The 27889-nt window shown below is 49.7% G+C and overlaps 1 protein-coding gene across 1 annotated transcript; it reads right to left on the bottom strand.

Moving 5' to 3' along the window:
• Nucleotides 1-14296: 14296 nt before the first annotated feature.
• LOC125320262 (serine/threonine-protein kinase PAK 3-like) lies at nt 14297-27109 on the bottom strand. The gene is made up of 13 exons (XM_048292397.1): nt 27086-27109; nt 24482-24616; nt 23867-24211; nt 23284-23442; nt 22791-22959; nt 20683-20746; nt 19946-19994; nt 19064-19176; nt 18283-18400; nt 17366-17465; nt 16726-16922; nt 14938-15075; nt 14297-14501 (listed from the first exon to the last, which is right to left on the bottom strand). The coding sequence occupies exons 2-13, from the start codon at nt 24572-24574 to the stop codon at nt 14373-14375; spliced, it is 1674 nt and encodes a 557-aa protein (XP_048148354.1). The 5' UTR covers nt 24575-24616; nt 27086-27109; the 3' UTR covers nt 14297-14372.
• Between the last annotated feature and the right edge of the window lie 780 nt (nt 27110-27889).

Here is a 27889-nt window from a genome sequence, read left to right on the forward strand (position 1 = left end):
CTGCCTTGGAGCACCAGGAGCGTCCCAGAGAAGCTGCGGCCCTTTGCTTTGGAACGATTTCTCCCAGTAGTTCTTCCGAGTTCTTCTTTGGATTATTTCTCCGAGTCTTGTCATTAATCCATAGATTCTGACGTGTTTTCCTTTCTTCTTGCAAATTTAAGACGTCTTTTTGAGAGAAGTGACTGACGGAGCTTCTGCTGCGGGTGGTGCTTTAGTCTGCAGGTCAGGGCAGGTGATTTTAACCAAGGATGGAGTCCAAAGGTAACGTTCCAGTTTCGCCAAGTCAATAAAACCATTTACAATGGGGGTACTGATGCTAAGCAGCTTTCCTGGTTTTTGGGAAGTTGCAACCTTAAAAAACCCAACAGGTTTTCCTACCTGAGGATACCAGCAGTAGTAAGATGCCGATTCTTTGCACCTCTTTTCTGTATCTTTGGTGCTTTTAAGAGTTCCTCAGTCCCCAGCAGGAAAGAAAACACGTGTGATAATGTAAATGATTTGAGAGCTTTGTGTTGTGCCTTGCCACATCAGCGTTCGTGACAAGCTGGACACCCCACTCGTAGGTCTGTCGAGTTGAATTCACCCTAATTGTGTGCAAACAGCAGCCCAGAGATGCTGAGAAGAGCAAGGACGGTGGCTGGGTGGCTGGGTGTGCACGGACACAGCCGTGGGCTGATTGCTGTGTGGGCAGAAGGCTTTGGACAGCAGTACATCTTCACTCTCCCAAGTTGGAAGAATATTTCAAATCTACATAAAATGAAAATATTTCTCGAAATTTCTCAAAATGTATCAAATAATACCTATTCATTTATCATAGATTCAATTTATCTTATATAGTATGATATACGATGTATTTTAATAGATATAATAAATAGAATATGTCATATTTATACTTGATCTTTTCCTAAGCCATAGCCTGTGGGGCTTATAGACCATCTCCTAGCAGTGCTACAGTTTTGCCTTCTGGTCCTACTTATTATAGCATCGTTTCCCCTGCGAGTTCCTTCAGGGAACTTCACTCCAAGGGCTTCCATCACTTCAGCACTTGTGAGAAGTTGTTGCTTCCCAGTTCTCCAGCATCCTTCTGGATTTTGGAGCATTTCAGCACTTGGGTCAATGGCCCTTCCCTCATCCCTGCCCTGCAGCAGTTAGAGTCACTGTTCCCTCGCCCTTGCTCCAGACCCTTTGCCAAAGTGCTGCCAAAGGCAGCGCAGCTGGCTCAGGATCCCTGGTTGCTGCTGCTCTCCAGGATGAGCTTCAGAGGGACACTTGGAGCGCTCCCTAAAGAGCTCCCGGTGGGATGGGGGTGGATTTCTCCTCGCCGGGTGGCTCCTGGCTGCAGTTCTACACTCAGGGTGATGCCTTTTCCTGGTCTTAAAATCAAGAGTCATACACCGTTAGAAGGGGAAAAGGGATTTTACCTTGGTACTTATTTTAAGGATCCTTAGGTGCACACGTCCAGGTCATATGCATCGAAAATTACAGCAGTGGAAAAACTCAATTGGGAAGTACAGGGACAACCCAGAGGGAGTAGCTGTGCATGTAGAAATGGGACCCTCAAAACCCAGATTTGCAAGATTTGTCAAGAGACATCCATGACATGGGTTCAAGCCCTGCCTGTAGCCTTGCTGAGAGTCCGCATACAGCCAAGGAGAAGGGACAACATCAGTCCCTATGAAATATTATATGGCAGGCCATACCAGGTTCCACATATCCCAGGGGAAATTCATATGAGAAGTAAAAATGATTTGCAAAAGTATTTAATGGCTCTGAGTTCCACTTTGCAGAAGCTCCAGAGATTCGTCGTGTTCTCCAAACCAATAGGATTGGACACAGCTGCTCATCCATTCCAGCCTGGAGACTGGGTCTACATCAAGTGGTGGGACAGCGACCCCTTGCAAGCCAAGTGGAAGGGACCATTCCAAGTTTTGCTGACCACTTTTACTGCGGTCAAGGTTGCTGGCAAGAGGCCGTGGATTCACTACTCCAGGGTGAAGAAAGCTTCTGCTCCCAAAATCACCAAGAAGACAGAGACTGATTCAAATCAGAAAGATGCAGCTTAAACTGTTTTTTACATGTTTGCTGTTTGCCCAACTGGTAACCATGGTTCAAGGTTCACCCCATGATTTGCATAAGATTGTGGTCCAAAATGTGTCCAAAATTCTTAATAAGAGCGATTGCTAGATCTGTACTCGGTTACCACCCCTAGATGGGAAGGGTCACTGGCCATTGATTGGCATTTTAATGGAAGAGAACCGCACTGAAACGTGGGAACCAATGAATAGCACCCTTCTGCCCCCCATTACCCTGAGTGGCCTGGTAGAGCGTGCAAACTATAAGGCTCCTTGTGCAATTGTAAAGGCCACAGGAAAAGCCGTTCTTCCTTCATATTGTCATCAGACCCATTTCAGGGAAATAACAGACCCAAGAATTGCAGCAAAGATGAAATTGACAGGGTGGAGAGTGGCTCAGCCGTTTGGGACGGGGTTGTATTGGATATGTGGTAATAAGGCCTGGAAAGTTATGGCCGTGAACAAAGACCAGGCTTGTGCTATTGGGGCTGTGGTCCCAAATATAACAATATTTGACCATCTTGAAAAACCAAATGAGAAGAAAAAAAGATCTCTTAATCCCCTCATTGAAAGTCCCACACTTTTTCATAGCATAATCAGAGCCCTTGTACCCGCTTACGGAGTAGTTGCACTGGAGAGAGCAATTGTAAACATCTCGGCTGTCATTGAACGTATTGAGCAGCATACTGCAGATGCAATTTCAGCCTTACAGGAGGAAGCTGACAGTCTGTCCCGTGCAGTTGTGCAAAACAGGGTAGCTCTCCATTTCATACTTGCTGCACAAGGAGGTGTATGTGCTATTGTCAATACCACTTGTTGTTCTTATGTGGACCAAAGTGGAAGAATTAAGAAAGATTTAGATGAAATTTGGAAGGGAACTCAAATTCTACATGAAGTAGCTTCTAGAAATAACACCTTAAAATTTGATCATGTTTTTGATACCCTCACCTCATGATTACCAAACTGGGCCTGGGTAAAAGAAATATTCATCATAGCTGTAATTGTAGTTATTATCTGTGTAATTTCCTGTGGAGCAGCCGGTTGTGTAAACCGGTTCTGCGGGTAAAGAATAGAGTAGACACTAGACAAGATAGAGTTTTGTTAGTCTCTAAAAGGGGGGAAACGATGCCACGAAGATTTTTGCCTTTTCTTTCATACCCCTGTTATCCCTTTTTACAACTTCTGTATTCCTAGTGCTTTTTGCCTACATTCTTAGACTTGTTTGTTCAGCTAGGAGACTAAACATTTTAGAAGCTTTGTAGCTAGGGATCAGTGTGCCCCAGCCCCCAAGGTCCTCTCCAGAACACATTCTGTAAACCAAGATAGAACCATCCAGGGGAAGGTTCCTTAGAGAAGGGGGCTCACTTGAGCCTCTCATTGGGGAATCTTGGATAGATATGCTAATTAGTAAAACCTATAATGTTATACCCGATGCTGGGGAGACACACACATGCTCAGCGGGGTGCATCTCGATGCATATGACCTGGACGTGTGCACCTAAGGATCCTTAAAATAAATACCAAGGTAAAATCCCTTTTCCCCTTCTGACTGTGTATGACTCTTGATTTTAAGACCAAGAAAAGGCATCATGTTAAATCATTAAAAAGAGCATTACTGGTGTGGCTTCACAAGTGTCTGAATGAATGATGAACAGAAAATCCGAAGATTCCAAATGATACTTTCCTGAATAAGTTGGATTTTCCAGGGGATTCAGAAAATAGGTTTGGGTTTGGTTATTTTTCTCCCTCTAAAAAAGCTGAAAGAGTTCATGCCTTCACTTTGTCAGTTCAAGGTTCTGAAGGGTCACTCAGGTATTATCGTGCTCACAGGCAGTGGATTCTGAGCACTTCCAAAAAGCTGTCCTTGATTTTCAGACTTTTCACAGAAAAAATGTCATCAAAGAAAAAAAATCAGTTGAATTCAGACACCGTTTTGCTCTCCATTAAACCACAAACCTACATTCTACCCTTCTCATTAATACAAACACAGAAACACTGACAGCCTCGGTTTACAGAAAAAGGAAAACTGTCACTTCCAGTCAACTCATCAAGAGCAGTCAATGTTAAACCCCTGACCCTGGGTTTCACAGCTGTTCCCCACCTGTGCCCATCCCTGCATGGCAAGACCAGTGCCAGGAAGACCTGTGGCAGGAGGTGGTGACAGTGGCAGGTCCCTCTGCCCAGGGCAGAAGTCACAGCCCCTCTGCTCCTGGCTGGGACAGGAGCCACTTGTCCGGAGGGGCCCAGTGCCCCACAAAGAGGAGGGACTCCAGGCCCCAGGGCTCCCCGCAGCCATGCAAGAGGCCAACCCGCCAGCAGCTCTAGCAGGGCTCTTGCAACAATTTATTCAAGGAAAAGGAAATAAGTTATTTCCCTCTCACAGTCTCTGGGCATTGCTTTCTCTCCCTTCTAATGCCTTTCCCCTTCCCCTTGTGCCCCACTGTTGGTGGCACCCCTGTGCTGGGGAGCACAGCCACGGGCCCCTGGAGTCCCAGGGCCGTGTCAGCGGTGGCACCTCTTCCCACAGGAAATCCTGCTGCAGCTGCACACCCGCAGCATAGCAGATGCCAAAAGCAGTACAGGCATCAGGAGCAGCTGGTCCTGTCACAGGACCATGCCCTCAACCTTCCTATCCAGCTGTCTGGATATGCACACCCCGAGGTAATCGAATCAGGGGCACTGTCCTCTGATGTTTCTGCCCAGAAAGTAGACCTAACTTCAGTCACTTGAGCTTTGGAATTGAGTAGAGGAAAATGAGTTAACATTTGAACTGATTCAAAATGCGCCTTTGGAGTGGTACATGCAGACGGGACCTCTGGAAAGAAAGAGACCTTTTGACATCTCAAGGCACATCGATCAAAAATGGAAAACAAATCTTGGATTTGCTTGAAAGTATCCAGAAACCAGAGGAAGTTGCCATCATGCATTGCAGAGCACACCAAGTGGATAAGACCAAACTGGAATTAGGGAATCATTTAGCCAATGAGGCTGCAGAAAAAGGCATGTTAGAAAACAATGTTTTATCTTTCATACCCCCGCCAGAGATACCTCTCTGAGCAGAAAGACCAAAGTCTAGTGCTAGGGACTGTCAGCTAATTGAAACTGTAGAAGCAAGATTTGATCTGCGAGGCTGGGCAGTTATCCCAGCTGGGCAAACATTAGTCCCAGAATCAATCTTGCATGAAATAGTGCATTGCAAGACACTCATTGGAGTACTGAAAAACTTTTTAAACATTTGCAAAAATCTATAATTGGGTCTAAAATGGCTCAGATTGTACAATCAAGACTCCAAAAATATATCGTTTGTAAAAGAAAGAACCCTAACATGGCTCACAAAGTAGTGCTAAGAGCCATAAAATCTAGAAGTGTTCCAGGTGAATTGTGGCAGATTGATTGCACTGAATTGCCCAGAAGATGGGGCTATAAATCCCTCCTAGTCCTGGTGGACACCTTTTTTGGTGGCCAGAAGACTCTCTTGTCGCACCAACCAGTCTAGGGAAGTGTCTAAAATACTGTTGAATCAAGTAATACCTAGATGAGGGGTACCTTTGGGAATGCCATCAGACAGAGGTTCTCACTTTATTGCAGAAGGGGCACAAGAGTCTTGGAAAGCCTTGGGAATAGCTTGAGATCTTCATACTCCTTATAGGCCCCAAGCTAGTGGCAAAGTAGAGCAAATGAATTATACACTCAAATTGCAATTAGGTAAAATATGTCAGGAAACCTCCTTGACATGGGTCCAAGCCCTTCCTGTTGCTCTTCTTCAAATTAGAATTCAGCCATGGGGCACCAGCAAAATCAGCCCCTAGGAGCTGCTGTATGGTTGACCCTTACCAAGTACCACACATTTCAGGAAACACACACATAAAAGGAGAGGTTGATTTGGATAATTACCTCATTTCTCTTAGTAAAACTTTACAGGATTTGCAGCGATCAGTGGTGATCTCCAGACCAGCGGGACTGGACACACCAGTGAACAAGTTCCATCTAGGAACTTGGGTGTACTTGAAAGACTGGGGAACTGCTCCGCTACAGTGAAAGTGGAAGGCACCTTTCCAAGTTCTATGGGCAACTTCTACTGCATTGAAACTGGACAGAGTAAAATCGTGGATATGTTCTTCCAGAATCAAAAGGGGCAAAGCCCCTTGGCTCAAGACGACACCTGCTGGGGAGTTGAAGAAATCTGGACCAAACCTACTTCATGGTTACCCAGGTGGTCTTGGTTAAAACATCTCTCTATAGCTGTTGTAATGCCTGATGTTATAAAATGAAATACAGGTTTTAAGAAAATAATTCCCATAAGGAACTTTGTTTCAAGAAAAGGGAGGACTTGATAAGGACCATGGAACAGAGCAGCACAGCCTTGAAAAAATGGATGAAGTAAACAGGTAAACAGAAGTCATGCAAAACACAAGCAGGATGCCAGCTCAGCTCTGCAAGGCTGACAAAGCAGAAGTTATTTTGCAAAACAACAGTATTGTGCTTACTCCAAAGTGGGGGTTGAGGAACAGCCACCTAAAAAGCACACTGGACATTGAAGATAGACCCCAAAGAACCACATAGGGACTCCAATAAAGGGTGCAAATTTGTAAAATAAAGTAATACATACACATCAAGTAAGCAGGGAGAGCTAATGAACATGTAATCAGTGCGTATGATAAAAACTCTGTTCACCTGATGCTCAGGGCACTCAATTAGAGGCAGGATTCTTTGAGTGACCAGCATGGTGTAATAAAGAATGCCTGCTTTCTAATACTCAAAACTGTGTTAGAAAGGTTCTATTTGGCCAGTTTTAGTAGGTATCACTTTTTCTTCTTTTCTCTTGTGTTCTTTTTGGGTTCCAACAAGTAACAACTTCTCCTGGCACAGCTTTGAATTATTCCCTTGTGTCCTGTCACTGTATCCCAGGGACACCTTTAAAGGCACGATGAGACACACAGCCACAGACACATGATGCAGGTGACCAAGGGAGCGCAACATGGGAATGTAGAAGTTGGAAACAAGAAATGGTATTTCCCTTTTTTCTCCAACACCGTGTGCCTACACAGATGGAAGGCCTCCTGTGACAATACCAGGTGGAGGAGGCTGATGTCACCAACCTGTGGACTGTGACATCCCTGAGCTATGGGTTGTGACCTCACTTCCCTCACTACTTATATGGGGGCGACCAGAAGGTGAAATACCTGTTTTGCTGTCACGGGTGAGTGGAGGCTGATGTCACTGAGCAGTGGACTGTGTGACATCACAGGAGGAATGGATGATGACATTGTGTCCCTCACTGCTTATATTCAGTTGGCAGAGCCTGGGCCAGTCTGGCTCTAGCCTGAACTCCATCCAAGTGACACTGTGAGGTCTGGAGGATCAAGCCAGGCTTCTCTAGTGCTGGATGGTGCCTGTTACTGGCAGATCTTGGTGCCAGTCCCATAGCCATCACTCCTGATTCCCTGCCCTGCCTGCTTCAGGCAGCCGAGCACTGCAGATGCAGCACTGAAAGTGAGCTGTGCAGGAAAATGTCCCGCTGGCATGGCTGTGGGGTGGGTGACAGGACTCGGGGATGTGTCCTTCTCCAGGGGCCTGGCCATTTCTTCCTCCCTGCCCCAGGACAGCCAGTGACCATGGCCTCTCTCTCCTGCAGGATGTGACAGCAGTGAGGGCAAACAGGTCCTGATCCTTATCTCTCCACAGCGTGCTGCAGAGCACAAAAATGTCCACAGAGACCGACAGCAACTGCCCCATCTGCCAGGGCACTTGTGAGGGTGTTGCTTCTACTCTGCCCTGTCACCACCAGTTTTGCCTGGGCTGTATCCTGCGGTGGACACAGAGAAATCCAGTGTGCCCACTCTGCAGAAGAATAATAATGACTGTGCGATTTTCTGATCGTGGAGAAGACGACTATCTGGAGACATTCATCACAGTCCCTGAGGAGCTGCCAGATGCCAGCAGCCAGGCAGGGAGAGCTCCCGACAGCCTGGATGAGAACAGCTCCCATTCTCCTGTGGTGTCCCCTTTATCCTCTCCACAGGGGACAGTGTTTCCAGCAGAGCAGGAGGGTTCAGGACTGGAGTTTGTGGGCAGTGTCCTGCCTGAGATCTGGGCAGAACTCTTCTGTCAACAACAGCATCTCCTGGACCCTGTGCGGCCCTGGCTGCATCAGAGGCTGGAGCGAATATACCGGGGCTGGTGGTGGGTGGTTGATGCCATAGAGAGCACCATCTTGCATGGCCTTTGCATCTACGGGCCAAATGCTGACATGCTGGTTGAGGTTCTGCAGCCTGTCCTCGAGCAACACACGGCACCACTGGTCCATGGCATCATCAGCATCATTGTGGGCCAGTGCCGCGAGGAGGCCCAGAGGCTGCTGCGCTCTGGTGCCATCAGGGATGAGAACAACAGCCCTGTGGCCAGTGCCAGCTCCAGCTCCAGCTCCACCAGCTCCAGCAATTGCAGGATCTCCAGCTTCAGCAACTCCAGTTTCAGCAACTCCAGGAGCTCCAGCTTCAGCAGCAACAGCTCCAGTGGCTGCTGGAGCTGCCACTCCGACAGCTCCAGCAGTTCCCAGCAAGGGACTCCTGCCAGCAGTCCCCCAGGCTCTGATGAGGAGGAAGAAGCTGGTACATCAGAGGCCTCCCCCTGCCCAGGGCAGCAGTCGCAGCCCCTGTGCTCCCAGGAAAGGGACTGATTGTCCACTGGGCCCCAGCATGTCTGACAAAAGAGGGAGCCCAGGCCCTAGGACTCTCCCCGGGCCTTCCAGAGGCTGCCCCACTGGCAGCTCTAGCAGGGCTCTTGCAACTCTCTATTCAAGGAAAAGGAAATAAATGGTTATTTCCCTCACAAAATCTCTGGGTGCTGCTTTCTCTCCCTTCTAAATGCCCTTCCCCTTAAGCCCCATCGGGGGTGGCACTCCAGTGCTGGGGGGGCACAGCCATGGGCTTCCCGAGCCGCAGGGCCACGGTAGCAGCACCTCTTCCCACAGCTTCCTGCTGCAGCTGCATACTGTTACGATCCGGTTTAAACTCAGAAAAGCAAAGCAAGCTAAGTCTCTGAGCATAAACCGGAAAGAACTTAGAACGTTCTAAATATTCCCAGAAATGAGATTAAAACCAAACAAGATTAAATATTGTTGCCAAAAAATGGATGTATTTTATTTAATAGTGAAAGAGGCAAAAAGAAGGGAAGAGAGAAAAAGAGAGAAAGAAATAGAAAAAGAAGTGTGCGTGGGGGGTGGGGGAACACGGAGAGGTGACAGGGGTTAGGTGGAAGCAGATCACCCATCCGAGGGTCCCAGTGACGCCTCGTTGCTCCCCTCCATCCGCTCTGCTGGTGCTGAGGGTCCCCCATCGCCGCTGTGGCCACACGGCCACACGCCAAAGAGTACAGAATCCCGTGGATTAATGTACGCTGTGGGCCAGGTGGGAACGCCCACGTGCCTCCTCTTGCAGGGGCTGGCTTGACACTGTCCCTTGCAACCCTGAGGCTCTGTTGCATCATCTCTGGTGCTCTGGTGCAGGGTCTGGGGACCCCTTGGGGGGGGGGGGGCCCTGTGATGGGCCATGTCACCCCCTCCTGCTGTGGATAAGCTTCTGACCAGAGGCTTTTCCAAGATACCCAAAGCCTCTCCTCCCCCTGCCCTGTGATGTTTTTTGCTCTTATCTATTTACTACAAAGAGAAGCCTAAAACCTCTAAATTTTTCACCCTGTGACAATCTTACATAATAGTCTATGAACCCATAGTTCACACCATTGTATTTTCTAGTTCTTGTCTGATCATAGGCAGTTTTTTCCAAGGTTGGAGGTTAAAACAGTGTTTTTCAGGGGGGTAAAAACACTTCAAAACAGGCAGAGAAATATTACCGGCACTCTTGTGGGTTCCTGGGGTTGCAGGGGTGGGTTCCACCACCTTGCAAGACGGGGTGTGGGAGGTGCTGGAAAGACTTGGGATGCCTGCTGGGCAGACGGCACCTGAGTGACCTGCTGCCTTATCTGATGATAGTATGCAGGTAGATCAAAGAGATGCAACAATGAAGCCAGCTAGTGGTGGCACAGAGGGTGCTGTCCAGGCTTTCCCAGTGCAGAAAGCTCCTCCTAACTCAGGCCAGGCTGACAAGCATGAGAGTATTGCTTGGAGGGTGGTCCAGGATTTGCAGAATAAGGTTGCTCAGTATGGATTAGGTTCCCCTCAGGTCATGCAGGTTATTAGAGTGCTGAATACTGATCTGCTTTCTCTATTTGATATTAAACATTTAGGTCAGATTTTATTCCAACCTATACAATATTCAGTTTTTGAGAGAAGGTTGGCTGAGAAGGCTGTAGCTGGGAATGTGCAGCTGCCTGAATCTGATCCCAGGCGTCTAGTTCCTATGGATGGTTTTCTGGGGATCAGTACATTTTGGGACCCTGATATTCGGGCTACCTGGCATGCCCAGATCCTGGAACAAGTTCAGAAGGTTTGCATGGCAGCTTTGGTACAAAGTTTGGATACAGCTGCTCCACAGATGTGACATAGGAAGGTATTTCAGGGGCGAGCCCCGACGAGCTCCCACATCCCGCAGCCCCTCGCCAGGCACAGCGTGGGCGCAGCCGGGGCCGCTCCGCCTGCGCGGGGCCGCTGCCGGGGCGGTGTCGCGGCTCCTCCGCGGGGCGGAGCTGACCCGGCCCCGGCGGCCCCGGCCCGACCCCGCTGGGCTCCGAGCGCGGCCCCGGCGCGGCCCGGGCGAGGCGGCGGGGGACGGGCTGCGAGGGGCCGGAGGGGGTCCAGGAACGGTCGGACATCCCAGGAGAGGGGAGAGAGACCTGGGAGAGGGAGGAGTGACTGGGAGAGGGGGGAGATGCTGGGAGAGCCCTGGGAGAGCCCTGGGAGAGGGAGGAGTGACCGGGGAGAAGGGGGAGATGCTGAGAGAGGGGGGAGAGCCCGAGAGAAGGGGGAGGGCTTGAAAGAGAGGGAAGGACCCAGGGAGGGGAGGGGAGGGGAGGGGAGGAAGGATCAGTAAGAAGGCACTGAAGAGTCTAATCCTTTGGTGCAGTATTGTATGGACTTGGGGATCACTACACCATTGCAAACATGTTCCCTTTCCAGCAGAAGAGGCTTCCATCGTGGTTTGACACTGACCTGACGCCGGCACCCATGAGGGTCGCTCGCTCACCCTCCCCTGCCACAGCTGCCACTAAATTTTGTGCCAGTTTGGCCAAATTTAGAAATATATCCTCTGAGAGAAGGCTGGTTATAAACCACCCCTCTCCCACCAGGTTTGGGGAAAAAAAAGAAACTTTTTCCTTGAAGGAAAGTGAAAGAAAAAACTATCTAACAAACACAGGGGAAAAGGATAATACTGCTAAATAATAAAATCTCTCGCTGTAGAGAAAAACCTGGGAAATGTTAGAGTCCTCCCTTTGGTCTCCCTCTTCCTCAGAGCTGGGACTTGGCCCAGGACCAGGCCCTCTGTGCTCGGTGGAAAGTCCTCCCAATGTGTTCTGATATTGAAGCAGTCCATCAGAAAAAGGGAAAAAATCCGAAATTCCTGGAAAAACAAAGTTCAACTCTCTGGAGGGCAAAAACCCCAAAAAAACGGCTGAACAAGCAAGCAGGGTGCTTTCTCGGCTCCCGCTCTGCGAGCCGCAGAATGCAGAAGCCCTTTCTTTTCTTGTGGAAGGAAAAAAAAATGAATGAACTCTTCATGAGTGAGATAAGGACCAGGAGAAACACTTCAAGGGCAAAACAGGCTTAACTTAAAGTTACAAAGTGAATTTATTGGTAACAGAATCAGAGGAAGATAATGAGAAGTAAAATAAGCCCTTAGAACACCTTTGCCCCCCCAGCCCCTCCCTCCTTCCCCCGGACAGCGCAGGGAGACAGGGCACGGGGGTTTGGTCAGTTCATCACCACGATTTTCTTCTACTTCTCCGGGAGAGGAGTCCTTCCCCTGGGAGGCTGTGGGGTCTCTCCCATGGGAGACAGTTCTCCACGAACCTCTCTGACGTGGGTCCACTCTCATGAGCAGCAGTCCTCCCAAAACTGCTGCAGCGTGGGTCACTCTTCCACAGGGTACAGTCCTTCAAGGACAGGCTGCTCCCGCCTGGAAGCAGGGCCCCTCTCTGCACCGGGTCTCCCACTGGATCACAGCCCCCTCCAGGCATCCACCCGCTCCGGCACGGGCACCTCGCCACGGGCTGCGGGTGGATCTCTGCATCCCCCGTGGATCCATGGGCTGCAGGGGCACAGCGGCTTCACCATGGGCTGCACCACGGCCTGCAGAGGAACCTCGGCTCCGGCACCTGGAACACCTCCTGCCCCTCCTTCTCCACTCACCCTGGTGTTGCCGTGTTGTTTTTCCTCACATGTTCTCACTTCATTCTCTTCTCTTACTAGAAGCAAAACCACCATGACTTTGTTTTGATTTTCTTCTTAAATATGTTATCACAGAGGTTTTACCCGCCTCTGTCATTGGGCCAGTTTTGGCCAGCAGCATGTCTATCTTTCGGAGCCATCAGAGATTGGCTCTGCTGAACATGGTGGAAACTTCCAGGAGCTTCTACCAGGAGCCGCCTCTGTGGCCCTCCTGCTACCAAAAACCAGGCTGAGCAAAACCAATACAGACGGACAGAGTGAGCAAGGCTCGGTAAGCTCACAGGGTTACGGACATTTGCCACAGAGGGGCTGCAACAAAACGAGAAGTCAAAGGCAAACAAGCTCATGGCCTGATTCCAGAACAGCCCAAGCAACCTTCATGCCTGCTGGCAAGACAAGAAGGCTCTTCACACCTTAAAGGCTGCTTAGCCCTTTGCAAGACCTTTGCAGGACCAAAACATCAAGATCTACAGCAGAAAGATGTGGAGGGTTGGATTTTTTTGCTCACTGCATGGGAGTTGCTTCAGTTGCTGTTTTGAAGGTCTTGCCTAAGTTGTTGTCCTAAAATACAGTAAAAAAAGGCTGTGTTTTTGCTAAATGAAGACACAGTGCGTCTGTCTTTCAGAAAGGAATAAAGAAAACATAGATTGCCAATTGAATTTATTCTGCTCCCTTCTAAATCAGCTCACTACTCAAGCACAAGCCTCAGGAACATCCCCAATTCCCTCTCTGCCAGCAACTCAGAGCTGCATGGTGCCGTGCTTGCTGTGCACCGGAGAGCACAAAGCAGGCTGGCCTGGTGGCCCCGAATATTTCTGCAGAACGCTCTGCATTTCACACCTTTGCTCTGACTCAGTGCAGAACTGCAGGATTGCAGGCGCTTCCTCCCAGAGCTGTGTGAGGCACTGGCTCCTGCAGATCTGACCTGAGGAGCTGTCGCTGCCTCCCGTTGGCCTCGGTTCCCCTGGCAGAACTGCCGTGCCTGAAGGACGCTGCCCTGTGCTGGAGCCTGCGGAGCAGCCCGGCTCCCTCCCGCTGTGCCCAGGCTGCTGCACACACTGCTAACCTTTCCCAGGAGTTACAGGGCAGCCGGCAGAAGAGTAGCAATCCTCAGCCGGGGCACCAGCCCTCGGCTGCCTTTTGCCTTTCTCTCCTCCTGGGCTGCCTCCAGACGGCCAATGGCACCAGTCTGCGCTGTGCCCAGCACGGCTACGCTTCCCTCGGGAGCAGCCAGCTGCCGCTTTGGCTCTGAGACGGGAGGATTTGCCCGCTCCCAGGAAGAGGCACCCAGTGCCAGGCTGCTGCCTCTTGCAGCTACAAGGGCCTCCTGCCAGCCGGCCTCTGCCGAGCCTCAGGCTGCTCTGGGCTCTGCCAGGGCTCTGCTGGGGCTCCGGCCCGGGCAAGGCTGGGCCGCTCTCAGCTCACGGTCGCTGACAGCTCTGCATCAGACGAGACCTTTCAGAGCACCCTCACTGACCTTTCTGCTTTCTCAGCTGAGCAAGACTCTCCCCGAGCCAAAGAGATTGCACTTAGGGATACAAATCCAAGTGGCAGGAACCCCAATGCTCTCGAGTCACAGCTGAACGCCTGCATCTGCACAGGATGTCTTGGCTGCATCACTCCTCCTCTGGTTTTGCCTGCAAATGCCATTGCCCTTTCTGCCTCAACTACAAGCACAATTGCTGGACAAAAAACGGCCAGTGTGCCGTATTCCAAAGGCAGTGTGGTCTGGAGAGGATGAATGAAGAAGAGCCTGCCCCACTTACAAACCATACCAAAGAAGTCGTTAAGTGTCACTTTCCACCTTTAAGGAACAACGGACAATTCAGACGGAAATCTTGAGCTTAATCACAAGGTGAGAAATAAGGAATCTTACAGATGAGTTGGGGTTTCAGAAACTTTATTTATTTGCCATCCATGTAGAGTACAATTGTACTCTACAATCCTAATCTAAACTGGTCATGAAGAAAATAGTCCTGAATGGATGGATTGGCACTGCCATCTTTTCTCCTCCTCCTTCCACTTCTTCACTGACTGGATCAGTGGCAGCAAGATGGACACAGGCTTGGCTGATGTTACAAATGGATGCTGCCCAAAGGAAAAAAAAAACAGCCAAGAACAATGAGCCATGGCTTTCCAAGCTCAGTGCTTCAAAGGCAGGGGTAATATTTTTAGAAGAAAAGGGGATTTACTCCGAGTAGGTCTAAGGTGTGTGTTGCAACAGTGGCACAGGTTGTCCTGAGAACTGGTAAGTGTCCCATCCCTGGAAACATTCCAGGTCAGGTGAGAAGGGGCTCTGAGCAACCTGATCTCTTTCAAGATATCCCTGCTCATTGCAGGCCACATGGATCAGATGGCCTTTACAGGTCCCTGCCAGCCCAGCCCAGGATTCCTCGCCATTTTCATTTGAAAAGCACCAAAAGTGGAGATGAGGAGGAAGGGAGCTCATCTGATGCCTTGGGCTCCAGTGGAGGAGGAGCCCATCCTCGGACACCGTTTGACCTGCAGTCCCTTTGCGTTTTACCTGCAGGAGCTCCTTGGCAGACCAGCGCTGTTCCTCGTTTTTCTGCAGGCAGCAGCTCAGGAAGTGACGCAGCAAAGCCGAGAATAGATTGGGCTGCTGCAGCTGTGGGGTCCCTCCTGTGGCTATCAGGAGTTCAGCCTGGAGAAGAAGGAAACACAAGACTCCACCTGCTTCTTTTGATGCCTTAGGTTTTAACTTTTCTCTTTTTCAAGTCCTGTACTGCCTAGTGTGTAGCTCTGAAGTTTCGTGTGGCCTATTAGCTACTGTTCTCTCGTGCTAGTTAGACATAACAAAGCCTCTCTAGGTTTGCTCTCCAAGGACACTTCGATTGTCCCAGGGCCCAAAATGTGTAAACTGAAAGCCTCTGAAGAGGGGCAAACTTGGGGTAATTACATCATTAACTGGGGTCATAATTGGAGAATTAACCCTGATACGGAAATGGACCAAACTTACAAAACTGTGAAGAACTCATGACCCAGGCTCCATCTTGGATGTAGCCTTTTGACTGCCCAGGGTGTATCTTTGAAGGCCGTTCAAATAAATACCTATTTTTATTCTCTTATTCTTGTCTAGTCTCTGTTTTTAGGTAGCCACTCCAGGCATCAGTTTCAAGTCTGTAAATGCTCTCCCAGAGCCCATTGTTTAAGCTCAACTCTGCAGTGGCAATTTCTGCCCTGGCAGAGAGGCAGAGATGACTTTCCTATACCAACAAAAAACCCAAACCCCAAAGCAGCTGCAGCTTTTCCAGCATCCAGCAGATCTTGCCTTGGCAGCTGATTTGATTGGCTGACCTAGTTAGGGGCAACTACACCAGCAAAAGCACATTTTGCTTCTCTGAAGATTCACACCAGCTTGACAGGCAGTTTGGAAGAGGGACCTTGTTCTAACTGTTTTCAAGTGTTATTACATAAAAGGGAGTTATTGCTCAGGTAAGGAAAGAAACATTTGGAACTCCGCATTCAACACAGACACGTTAAGATGCATGCAGAAACATATTGGGATGAAAATGCCTGTTTGGGCACACAGGAGCCACCTGCAGCTCTGTCTCGCAGCAGTCTGCAAGTTCCAGCTTCTCCGATGTGGCAAACGAATAACTTTTTGTGGTCAAATCAGAAGAAGGAGAAATGCCATCCCTATGGTAACCCTCTGCTCTTCTGGATACTCAAGTCAATACATTAATGATGTGCCCATCCCAGAAAGTGCCAGGTAAAAAATGGGAGGTTTTGGCAGGCTCTCCATGTCACCAGGCTGCAGCTTGGTCACGTGGAGAACGTGGCTTGGGCTATGACAGAAATATGGTCACTAAGTGTTTCAGCAACACTGCACAAGAAGCAGAAGATACTCTGTGGCCTTTACACCCTCATGCCCAGGTTTTAGGCAAGTGACAAGAAACTGTACAGGGAGTGCAGTTCTTCTCTAGAAAACCACTGTTTTAGAGACTTTGTTGGTTTGGGTTTCTTTCCTTCTTTTCTGGAGATGTAACACCAGCTCTGAGATGTGTGTTTTGTGTTATTAGAGACATCTACACAGACAGACGAGCTGGAACAACTTAAAACCCAAAGGAAAGTGTTGCCTGAGAATGGAGAGTGTTTGCACTCAGGTAAGGCCTGAGTTCCCCCACTGATGCAAACAAAACTACAGCAGATGCTGATGTGCTGCAGGGCCATTTTTAGAAGGGGACCTTGGTGGAAGCAGTGCCAGCAGATGGCAATGGGATTTTGTCTGATGGAGGACAGAACACAGGATAGGTGAAAAAGACAGAGGGATCAGTGAGTATTTGCTCCTTACCGAGGTACGACTTTCATTCCAGTGAGGAACTTGTCGTTCCACCATTTCGATTCCCACAATTCCAAGAGACCATATGTCCACTTTGGGGCCATATGGTTGACCTGTCACAACCTCAGGCGCCATCCACCAAGACGTCCCAACCACTGAGCTCCTTAGATTCTGCTCAGGGGTGAGCTGAGCAGAGAGGCCAAAATCAGCTGAGGGGAACAAAAAAGTTCTGTACAATTAGGAAACCAAGCAAAAGAACTCCCCACTGTAAGTCTGCGAATGTGCTGTTGAATCTCCTGGAAATCCGTCCCTGCTCTGTTTCCTCAGGACTTTAGCCAAGGAAATATGGAAGTGTCTGCTTCCAAAAATCCCCACATTTTTTAATGCTGCCCCCAGAAGTGGCTTTTATTCCCTGGAACCTTTAGATTGTAGCTCCCTCCCTCTGGAAGGGACACACACAGACCCAAACCAGTGCCACTCTGGACTGCTTTTTCCTCGCCATACCTCTGTGCACGTTGCAACTGTGCCTTCAGCTCGCTGCAGGGGTCCCTGCACTGCCACCAGCACCACTTTGGGGGAACTGGCAGTCACTCAAAAGCAGCCCCAAACCCCACATCCCTGGAACGCTGTGCCTGGCCAAGAATATACCAACCCAGCTTGACAGAGCCGTCAGTTCTGAGAAGGATGTTGCAGCTCTTCACATCTCGATGGATGACATGGTTTGAGTGAAGAAAATCCAGTCCTTGCAGGCACTGAGAGAGAAAACAGAGACAGGAGGATAAAAATTAGTGGTGTGATTTGAGCACACAAGAAAGGAAACAGCTCTAAAATATTCCCTTTCCAGGGGAATGGAGTGTAATGGCAGAACACAGTGCCATTGAGAGGAAGAGCTTGCTGCTCCAACACTACCTTTCTAAGGGAAGGCACGTCAGCTTTTGAGAGAGCCAACGGGAATTGCTGTTCTAGACTGTCCTCTGCAAACCAGCCAGAATGACTGCTGCTGCAGTGGATGTGCTTTCTTCATCCAGAGGACAAACAAGGGTTTGCCAAGAAAGAAAGAGTCCCTCCCTTTGCTGTGAAGTGGGTCACTTTTGGGTGGGAGGCTGCATGGCAAAGGTTTTATTGCTGGCCTCAGTACAGACTTGGAAGTATCACATGAGTCACCTTTCAGAAGCAAACAGCATTTTGGGTGCACTATTACCCTTTTCAGCTGAGGACTCTGAGAAATGAGTCTCTTTTAGCATTAGTTTCAAATTCTGCCACCAGCACCTTTGCTTTTACAGGCAAGGAATGCAGTGCAGACAGGCTCCAGGCAAACATTCAGAGAGGCAAGGTGGAGAACAGCAAATACAAATACAAGAGACAGAGTGAGAATGCAACAGCAGGAGATAAGAGTACAAGAACAGAGCACAGTGAGTGCAGGCACACTGCCACGCAGTTCACCTGCTTCCCCATAGCATAGCAGCCACACAGAAGCAAAGTTTGGCACATGGAACCACTCCAGTTCTCAGCCCCTGTTTCCCAGACAATCCTGCCCAAGCCCTCGGAAGCACAGGTGGGATTCCTGACCTCCCGACTGATGGCTGCCATCTCATATTCAGATATGTACATCTCATTGATGGCATCACTCAGAGTGCCTCCATCCATGTACTCCATCACCAGCCAGAGTTCATCATCCACAAGGTAGCTGAAAGAAGGAAATGAGGCCATGGAGATGAACGTGCATGGCTAGGCTACTGTTTGGAAAAGACAACGATTGATTCTTGTTTCCAGGTCCCTTTGAAACGAGGACAGACTCAAAGGAATAGACGTTCCCTCTAGGCTGTGCAGTGATTGCAGTCTGTGCTGTGTCAAGGAGAAAGGCACAGCTGTGAAAAAGGAGATGTCTTAGATGGCCAGCAAGTGAAAAACGCAGTTTACTAACAGCCCAGATAAAAAGCTGTCACACATGGTGTTTATGGAAAAAAAGCACCTAGTCTTCCTGGCATGCACAGCAATGGAAAAGAGGGGCTGCAGTCCAAGGGAAATCCTCTCTCGGGTGGTTCATCAGCATTTAAGACTTGAGAAAAACCAAGCCCCAAGACAACGTGGTGGCAGTGAACTTCGAGGGTATTGACTTAGTAAGATAGCGCTGGTCAAGGCTTTTGAAGAATTTTCAAACTATGTGTGCCAGGGAAGACTAATGCAGACAAAATGCACTCTCTTCCCATCCACTGGAGATGAGTAGAGAAATAATGATTGATCAATAATTAATGGCTCTATTTTCTGCCACAGACCAAAGTGGGTTTTTGACCTCTCATGCTTGCAGTAGGTAAACAAACATTCATGGGATAAGACCACGATCACTCACCTGTCTAAATAGTTGACCAGGTTGGGATTCCTATTCATCTTCATGACCATGAGTTCATTGACAGTTACTTCCTTTCTCCTCAGTCCTTGGAGATTAATTTTCTTTATGGCCACCTAAAATGACAATGACAATCAGTACCTTGAGAAGGTGGTGGCACGAGACCACAACGCACATGGAGCGAGTGATTTTGGGATGACACAGCCAAGCTGTGCCAAAGTGCCTTGTGATTAGACACTGGAGTAATTAGGAACTGACATTCCAACAGCCCATGTCTCTGCTCCGTTGAGGCCAGAAACAGGACACATGGCCACTGACGTTTTGCCTTGTCCACTTGGTAACAACGGTGTCTCAACTATCACCCACAAAGCTCTGCCCACACTCTCTGCTGAGTGCAGAGAAGTAATCCAAGTCTTGCTACTCTATGGATACAGATCCTGGGCTATAAGCAGGGCTTAGGGCTTTTAGGGACGCCTTGCAGATCCCTCCCTACGTGCAGTTCCCAAGTGCAGCACTGCAGGTTGCTAAGGAACTACCAGGAAGATTCAGACGTATTTGCTGGCAGCCAGAAATGAGAATCCAGGACTCTGAAGCTGTAGCCACAAAAAAGCAGTGAGATGCTCTAAGGCACCACCTTTGTTTTAGCCACTGAGAGCGAGTGAGCACTTCCTTCTCCAAAAGGAACCACTGCTCTCCTTGCCTTCCTTCTGGCAGCTGAGAAGGACAAAGACTGTCCCAAATGTATTTTGCAGGCTGGCAACAGTCTGTGCTTCTTGTGCCTTTGCAGCACAGCTCTCCCGGTGACCCAAAGCTCCAGCCACAACTCACACCAGAGCAGGAAAGCCCTCAAGAGCTGCAGAATCTGCAGGGACTGTTGACATTTACCTCTCCTCCTGTGGCATTGTCGAGTGCTCTACAAACTTCTCCGAAACCCCTAGAAATAAAACAGCAGCAAAGAAAGGAGAAGCTGTTTAGATCTTGGAGTGAAAGCCAGCCCAGACAGGAGATCTCTGCTCTAAGTGCCTAAAACCTGCAGGAGGCATGAGGGGTCTGCCAGAGGGCACATGATGCATTTTCCTCTCAAGTGCATGGGCACTGGGCCTGTTCCTGAAGCTTTGGGCTTTAGTGCCTCAGCTCAAAAAGAGAGCTTATTCTTTCATCTTGAGTTTCAGTTTCTAAACTGTGTGGTTCTAATCCTGACCACCGAGTATTTCCTTCAGCAAACTCTTGGAAAGAACTGTTCCTGAGAGCTGTTATCTGACAGCTACCGGGGGGTAGGCTGCTCTTTCAGGCAAGCAAGATTCTCTTTCGTTAGTGTGGCCGTATGATTTTGAGACATACAAAAATGCTAAGGAAATTAACACACAGCTGTCCCACACTTGAGAGGCAGGAGATCTTCCAGCTCCTGTTCCTTGCTGCAGGCAAGACTGTGGCAGCATGGAGATGTCTTTGACAATGCCTTCTGACCACACGTACAAATTCTGCCCAGCACTGAGAGATGGGCCAATCTAACCCCAGTGTCTCAACGTGTTTGCAGCTTGCCTGACTTCACACTTGGTAGATGTTCCACCAGCAGAACACCCGGCCCATGGTTTTGTAGAAGAAACTGTGGTTGGACTCACCCACTGCCGATATTTTCCAGTTCAGTGTATTTCGTCACCGGATTTTCCATGCTCACCATTTTGCCTGGGGGAAACAAAGTGCAAGATGCTCACTTTAAAGCAGAGATGCCACCTTCCAGGAGATACAAAAGGCAGCCCCACTGTCTGGGGCTCTGAGCCTTTTGTGGTCATCTGGGTAACAACAACAACAGCGACAAGAACCACAACAGCAACAGCAACAAGCCAGGCAGCTCTGCAGCACAGATGGCCAGCACTGAGACTGATTTTCTACAGTCCTCTGAAGAGATCTCTTGAGAGGAAACAAAGCCCAGAGAGATGCATTCCCAGGAGAGGAGGGCATCTTCTCCACCTTTCGCAGTTTGCCAGAAGAATGCCTTTCTCTTTGTAAACCAGAGCAGCTCACGTTGTGACCAATACCAACGGGGCTTTCAGCATCAGGATGCTCAGCCTTTATGGGCAGGCTGAGTTCAAAGATGCCCGTGCCCCATGTGAAGAACCACACTGCTTGTCTTCACCCTGACTGCGTGGATCAGTCGCTCGCATCGGACTCGCTCTCTCAGCTCCGCACACGTCCCCGTCTTCCCAGCTCGGCACAGCGGCCATGGGCAGCAAGGACAGCAGTGCTCCTCAGGCGCTGGCGTGGCACGGACAGCTGCCCAGAGGAGATGCTGAGCCTCTCGTGAGTCCAGGCCGTGCGATGCAGAAGCCGGCCCAGACGAGGGGCTGCTGCCTCCCGGCAGTTCCGCGCTGCAGCGGCCGGGCAGCAGCAGGACTCTCTCAGCTAAGGAAGGCTCCAGCCTCTGCAGTCGCACCGGCCGTCAGGGGCAGAGCAGGTACCACAGCAAGGCTGGGAAGGGCCAAGGATGAGCACTGACAAGCACTGGCAAGAAGCCACAGCCAGGCCGAGCCCCGTTACAAGCTCTTGCCCCCTTTCAGGACGCAAGAGGATTGGCTTTGAGATCAGACACAGCGAGGTGCACATCAATGCCCTTTTTGTCCCAACAGGTGATGGTAGACACAGAGTCAACTGGGCTCTGTTCTCAGCCCCACCAGGTCTTACCTGAGAGCCCAGCACTGGCAGCTGTTATGGGCAGGAAGCACATTAAATGGGTTGTGCTGCAGAATCACAAAGGGCTTCATGTGTTTTCCTAGAGAGTGAGCTGTGCAGGGGTTGGCCCAACGGGTCACTCTAACAGTCACAGGAGTGATTGGGAATCAGGAATGAAAAAGTGCCACGGATCTGAGGGATAGACAGTGGATGGGCTGGTGGCTCACTCCTGAGAGCAGTGCAGTTTTACCTGACCACACCACATCGATGTGTCTCTTGGACACATCCTTATAAGCATAAAACTAGGATATTAAATAGGGATTGTTATAAAAGTATCTGCTTTTTCTCTGGGGGCATGTGGAAAACACCTCTTGCTCTCAATTTGTGCTGTCACTTGATGTTTTTTCAAAGAAGTGGTCATTGGCAAAAATTTGCATTGTCATAAAAACCAACTGTAGATGTAGTAGTGGTAATAATAACAATCATAAAAATTACACCAATAAGACACATGAGGCAGAAGAGCTCCTTCAGGATGGAGAAAAACCAACTTCACCAAAAAAAAAAAAAGCCCAAACCAAACAATAAAAACAAAACAAAAAAAAACCCCATCAACCAAAATCCTTACAAACCCACCAAAAGACAAAACCCCAAAACCAAACAATTTCTGTGACGATCTTTTGCTCTGATGAATGCTGAGAAATCAGGAGTCTTTAGGAATTAGGAGAATTTAGGAAGCCAAATATTCTGTTCAGTTTGGCCACTAGCACAGAGGACTTGCCTAGATCATTTGCTAAGTCACAGCCTTCTACTGATCCAGGAACAGTCCCTGCTTCTGCCTTCAGCAGAGAGGGAAGCTCAGGCAAACCCAAGCCAGTCTGAGCTGTGCTCAGAGGCAGCAGGAACACCCAGAGCACTCCCTCGCTGCCTCGAAGCACAGCACTTCCTGCGAGGAGTCCTAAATGTCCCTGTGACACCAAACTGCGGAGGAACATTTGGCACAGCTATGCTGACACAGGCCCACAATACACTGTCCCTCACACAAGAAATACACAAGACATACTCAGTAGCTCCAGGAAGTAATCTTCCATCTCCTGTTGATGGGAAGAAGCTGTGTCAGTGTTGGAGCTGAGCAAACTTCCCTGGCTCCACTTCTCAGGCTGGGCTGCAAAGGCTCCTTTAGACAATGCTGCTGCTGCTGGAGCAGGTTCCATGAGAGAGCCTGTGGAGATCTGAGACAAGAAATGAGTTTGTGTCAGAAAGTGTGGCTGGCAGAGATTGCCCTGGGATCACATTGCAAATGCAGGCCCATAGGAAGCTGCTTTCAGCCACATGCAGGGCTCTTAAAATGGATTTTTTTGGATGTCCACTTCTCAAACCGGATGGGTCAAAACCAAAGGCTGATTTTACTTGAGTTCATGGCCAGATTCATGTTCCATTTTCATGGATTTTCTGAAGGACGACTGCCGCAATGACTATTCCACTTCCTCCCAAGCACTCTTTTCCCCCTCCAAGGGCTATGGACACACTTGAACTTCCTTGTTCTAATGTTCTACCTGCTCCCATTGAGTCCCCCTTTCTTCCACCATCTTCAGGACGGGCTCAAGCTGCAGCAGGGACAGTTCCTGTGCCCCACGCCAGCCTTGGGGCTCTTTGTGGCCAATCACTTGCTGGAAGTCTTTGCAGGCTGCCAGGTGAGATGTCCACACTTCCACCTCAAGTCAAACACAACAAAGCAGTCAGACGCTACAGCTTATCCCTGTCAGCCGTGGGTCACAGACTGTGAGGAAAGGGAAAGAACAGGTTCACAAGGGATACAGACAGCTTGTTTCAAGATCCATCAGAGTCACCAAGTTGACCTGCAAAAACACCTCAAGAAACAAGGAGAGCAGGAACAGGCCAGCAGGAATCCATTTGGATGACTGCTGGCCAACAGGCCAATGGACTAGTCGCACTGTCCAGGGCAGCAGCTGAGATTCAGCAGCCCAGGACGTGTCCTTCAGAGTGGCTGTGATAGAGACCACAGCAGGATGGCACTCAGAGACATCACCCAGCCCGCCTGCTGCTCTGCAGAGGAAAGGTAGGAAGGGCAGAAACCACCAGTTTGGTGACTGCAGCGGCTATCTCTGTTTCACTCACTCGCTTTTCTAGAGCCTCTTGCTTTTGGAGTAGAAGATTAATTTCCTCTTGGATGATTTTCATTCCTTCATCCAGCCTCTTCTCCCTTGCCTTGATCCTAGCCTCAGTTTCCTGCAGCTCTGCCTGCAGCTGTTTGTCGATGTTCTGCAAAGAAGAAGAGAGAGGATGTTTCATGAGTGGAGTGGCTTCAGCTCTTACACTCACCTGGTCTTGTAGATCGCTCCTGTGCTGATGGAGATTCTTCTCCTCTTGGATGCTTCTGATGTCTTCCTTGTTCCTCCTCTTTGCTGCTTTGATGTCACTCTGGGCTTTGGGCAGCTCTGCTTGTGGCTCTGCCTTGATGTTCTGTACACACAAATGCAGAGCAAGTGACTGGGAGCTGCCATCAGGCTCAGCTTTTTCCTCTTTCGGCCTCAAAATCACATTCATTCAGCCACTCCCTTCTGCTTCCCTACCCAGCTCTGCTTCCATTGGAACCCTCCTGTCCTGGGGCTGGTCTCTGCAGATGACAAGGCTCTGTGCTTTCAGTGCCTGTGGGACTCCTGGCCTCCCAAGAGCTCCGTTTTATGTCCCTGTTCCTGCCCTTCACTCTGTCACCTGGCTAGTCAGGCTCACCTGGCCATTCTCTTGTGGCTCTTCCACCTGCTGCCTGAGCTGCTCCAGCTGCTCTTGGGCTGGGAACAGCTCTCCCCGAGTCTGGCAAGGCATCTCTGGTAGAGCAATCTGCTCATGCTCTTTCTCTAGAAGGAGCTGCACAGAAAGCAAGAGAAGATGGGTTTCAACTTCCCATAAAACATTTGTGGGGCAGGACTCAGAGACTAATGGGCTCACACATTCCCAAAGCAATGTGCTGCTGCTCTCCTGGGTCCTTCTCTGCCCATGGGGAGGCACAGATTCCAAAGTGACACTGGCAGTACAGTCAGGGTCCATCTGGGACTGAAGCTCCAACAGCATCTTAGGCATCTGACAGGGAATGTGGGGCATTTCTCAAGGCTCTGCTGAGGACCTTGCTCCTCTTCTGCCGTGTCCTGTTTGTCTTTCAGAAGTGACTGACACCCAGCCCTGTCCCAAAGCCCCACCCTGGCTCTGCAGGTGGCTTCCTGTGTGAGCTTGCTCCTTGTGAGAGACACTTCTGGAGTTCATGTTCTCTTCAGGCCTGCACTGCCATTCCTGCCTTTCTGACATCTACACTCTTGTTACAAATCCTGGATTATTCAGGAGATGAGGATGCGCACAAAGACCCTCTGATGGAGGTCAGAGGGCCTCTATGGCCACCTCAGTATATGGAGGAGGACCAAGGTGTTTATTGTCCTCCCTCTTTTGTCAACTGAGAATTCTGACCGGCAGTAACAGAGACCCTCATAAGGCCCCATTAACAAATTAACTTAGACACCCTACAGGATGCCAGTGAAGGAAACCGTGTGTCCTGTAATGCATGTTTGACCAGACTCACCAAACCCCACCTAGAGGATGGGATTGTTCCACACCCATAGGACAGACCAAACTTTAAAGGATAAACAGGGGGAGGAGAACACCTCTGAGGGAAAAAAACAACCATCTCTGGAGGGGGAAACATCTCTGCCTGCTCGGGATTGATCGATGGAACATGCCTCTCCTCCTCTCCTGAAAGGATGTCTTTAGGTGAGCTTTGCACCTCCAATTGCCTTGGAGCAGAGCCAGGAAGTTTCAGATAGATAGATAGATAGATAGATAGATCTATCTCACTGTTATCATCTCTCTTTTCCTATGCTTTCTGTCACTACACACATCAACACTCAGTAGCCAGTGCCCTGATAAGCGGCAATCCTGAACTTGTTCTCCTGTTGCTTCAATAAACCACACTCTTGGAGAACCTGGAGCAGGAATATCCTTAAGGAATGCAATCAGACCCAGGGCACTGCACTGGGAACTGCACTCCTTGTGCATCTGTACTGGGGCAAGTTCTTCTCTTGGACTCAACCAGACTGATGATGTTAAAGTGGCTGCACTTCAGAAATGAAGCTGAGCCCCTCCCAGTCCCTCTGATCTCTGAGGACCAGATGGAATGCAAGGGTGTTGATTTCCTGCTGAATTCTCATACCTGGAATACAACACATTCTGATCCCCTGGGCTGCGAAAAGGCACGGGCGCTGTTAACCTGAAAGTGATGTGCAAGGCCCTACTGGCTGGCCGGCCACCAGAACAGCTCCTTGTGCACAACCATCCCTGCCCAGAGTACGTGTCCTCAGGGAAAAATACTGCAACTTCCAGAACCACCACCTTGCAAACTAAAATTCTAGCAGAATCTCGTCCAGTGCTAGAAAAGGGCATGAAGGTTGAGCAAAAGCACGTTTGCTTGCCGAGAAAGAAAATACAGGGCTTCTACTCGTAGGAAATCAAAAAAGCAAGAAACAAAAAGATGAAAGTTTCACCTATTCAGAGCTACAGCTTTGCCAACACTCTCGGCTCCAGTGCAGTTTTCAAGTGGAGTTTGAAAAACAGACTTCACAACAGAAAGTAGCTACAGAAACATGGCAGCCTCTGGCTTCTGCCACGGAACAAGGGTTCCCAACTGCGCACTTTGTTTCTTTTGCCACACGGGAGAAGAGTGGCCCCACACAGCTCCGTGGACAACACAACCATCTCTTTGCACCTTATCAAAAGCAAAAACACAGGCGCACTCAGAGCCCCTGTCAGCTCTGCTCCTGACTGCTCTGCCTGAAGAGGCGAAAGAACAACCTGGCAACAAAGGCACCAAAGCCCCTGACTACATCAAGCAGCAGCTCCCCGTCCCCAGTGTGTCTCTGAACTACTCCCAGGTAGGCCCACCCAAGAAGCTCATGTGGACAAACCACCCCAAAGAACTTGTGTGCTCACATCAACAGCTTCTGTGCCAGCAGCTACTTGGCCAGCCTGCGGAGTGGGACACGTCTCTCCAGGCCACCGTGTCCCCTACGTGTGTGGCAAGGCTGAGAGCGGTGTCCTTTGAGCGCTCCCTCCTCTGGGGACAGGGGAGCCTTCATGATTCACGTTTGCCCCTCTTGGAATCCCAGCAAGCTGCGGCCTAAACATGACAGCTCAAAGGCCATGTTCCAGCTCTCACTGGCTGGCGGGAATCGCTAGGTCCTGGCAGCACTCCAGCACTCAGCATCCTTGGCCACCACCAGCAAGTGCTGGCCGCTCAGAAACTTGCAGCTCTCATTTCCTCTAAAGACAGCCCCAACCACAACTGGCACTTACTGGCTCAGGACGTTCAGGTTCGCGTCTGACCACAGCTGGAGAAGTCGGGACATTTTGCACCCATTTGGCCTCTCCTCCAGGAGCAGAGGGAGCCAGAGGAGAGCCTGCGGTTGCTTCTGTGCTCTGTGGAGAGGCAGCAGCGTGAGGGACAGGCAGTTACCTGTCATTTCTAACCTTATCTCTATTCAGCTCTACAACCAGCTCTACCCTAAGGAGAAATCATAACCTTGGATAGCAATGGGATTCCAAGTGCCTCCAACTAAAGTAAAATGGCCTAATTCAACACTACTGCATATTGCTCTGAATTAGATATCGCACCCTGCCTACTCTCAGCAAGCAACGTTCTCTCTGCAAAGCTGGGCTTTTAGTTCTTCAACAGCTCTCAAATGCAAAAGCAGCTATTACACAGCGATGCCTTTGCTATTGCTGCTGCACACATGGAAACCTAAAACTGCATCGCAATCTCTCCCAGCGCTGGAAAAGGGCAGCAAAGGTTGAGCAAAAGCACCTTTGCTTGCTGGAGAAAGAGAAAATAAACAGGGCTTCTCCTCCTAGCAAACTACAAACCAACAGACCAAAAGACTAAAGTCTCACCTGCTGCAGTGCCTAAAGCCCTTGCGTGCAGGGAGGGGATGCTTGGCAGGGGATGCAACGGCACTTGTGGCGAGCACTGTCATGTAGGCATTTAGGGAAGTCTGCTTGAAGGTCCCTCAGGAGCCTCCCTTTCTCCAGCCTAAAGCTGCCTCAGCACCTCCTCATGGCACTTGGGCTCCACACCCTTCCCCAGCTCCCTTGCCCTTCTCT

This window comes from Corvus hawaiiensis, chromosome Z (genome assembly GCF_020740725.1).
Source record: "Corvus hawaiiensis isolate bCorHaw1 chromosome Z, bCorHaw1.pri.cur, whole genome shotgun sequence".
Lineage (NCBI taxonomy): Eukaryota > Metazoa > Chordata > Aves > Passeriformes > Corvidae > Corvus > Corvus hawaiiensis.

Coding starts and splice junctions, on each gene's coding strand:
- LOC125320262 (XM_048292397.1), bottom strand. CDS start 24,574: ATGCCTTGCCAGACTCGGGGAGAGCTGTTCCCAGCCCAAGAGCAGCTG. Junction 23,443..23,866: donor AAGAGGCTCTAGAAAAGCGA/GTGAGTGAAACA, acceptor GTTTGACTTGAG/GTGGAAGTGTGGACATCTCA. Junction 15,076..16,725: donor GGAATGAAAGTCGTACCTCG/GTAAGGAGCAAA, acceptor CTTCTTCTCCAG/GCTGAACTCCTGATAGCCAC.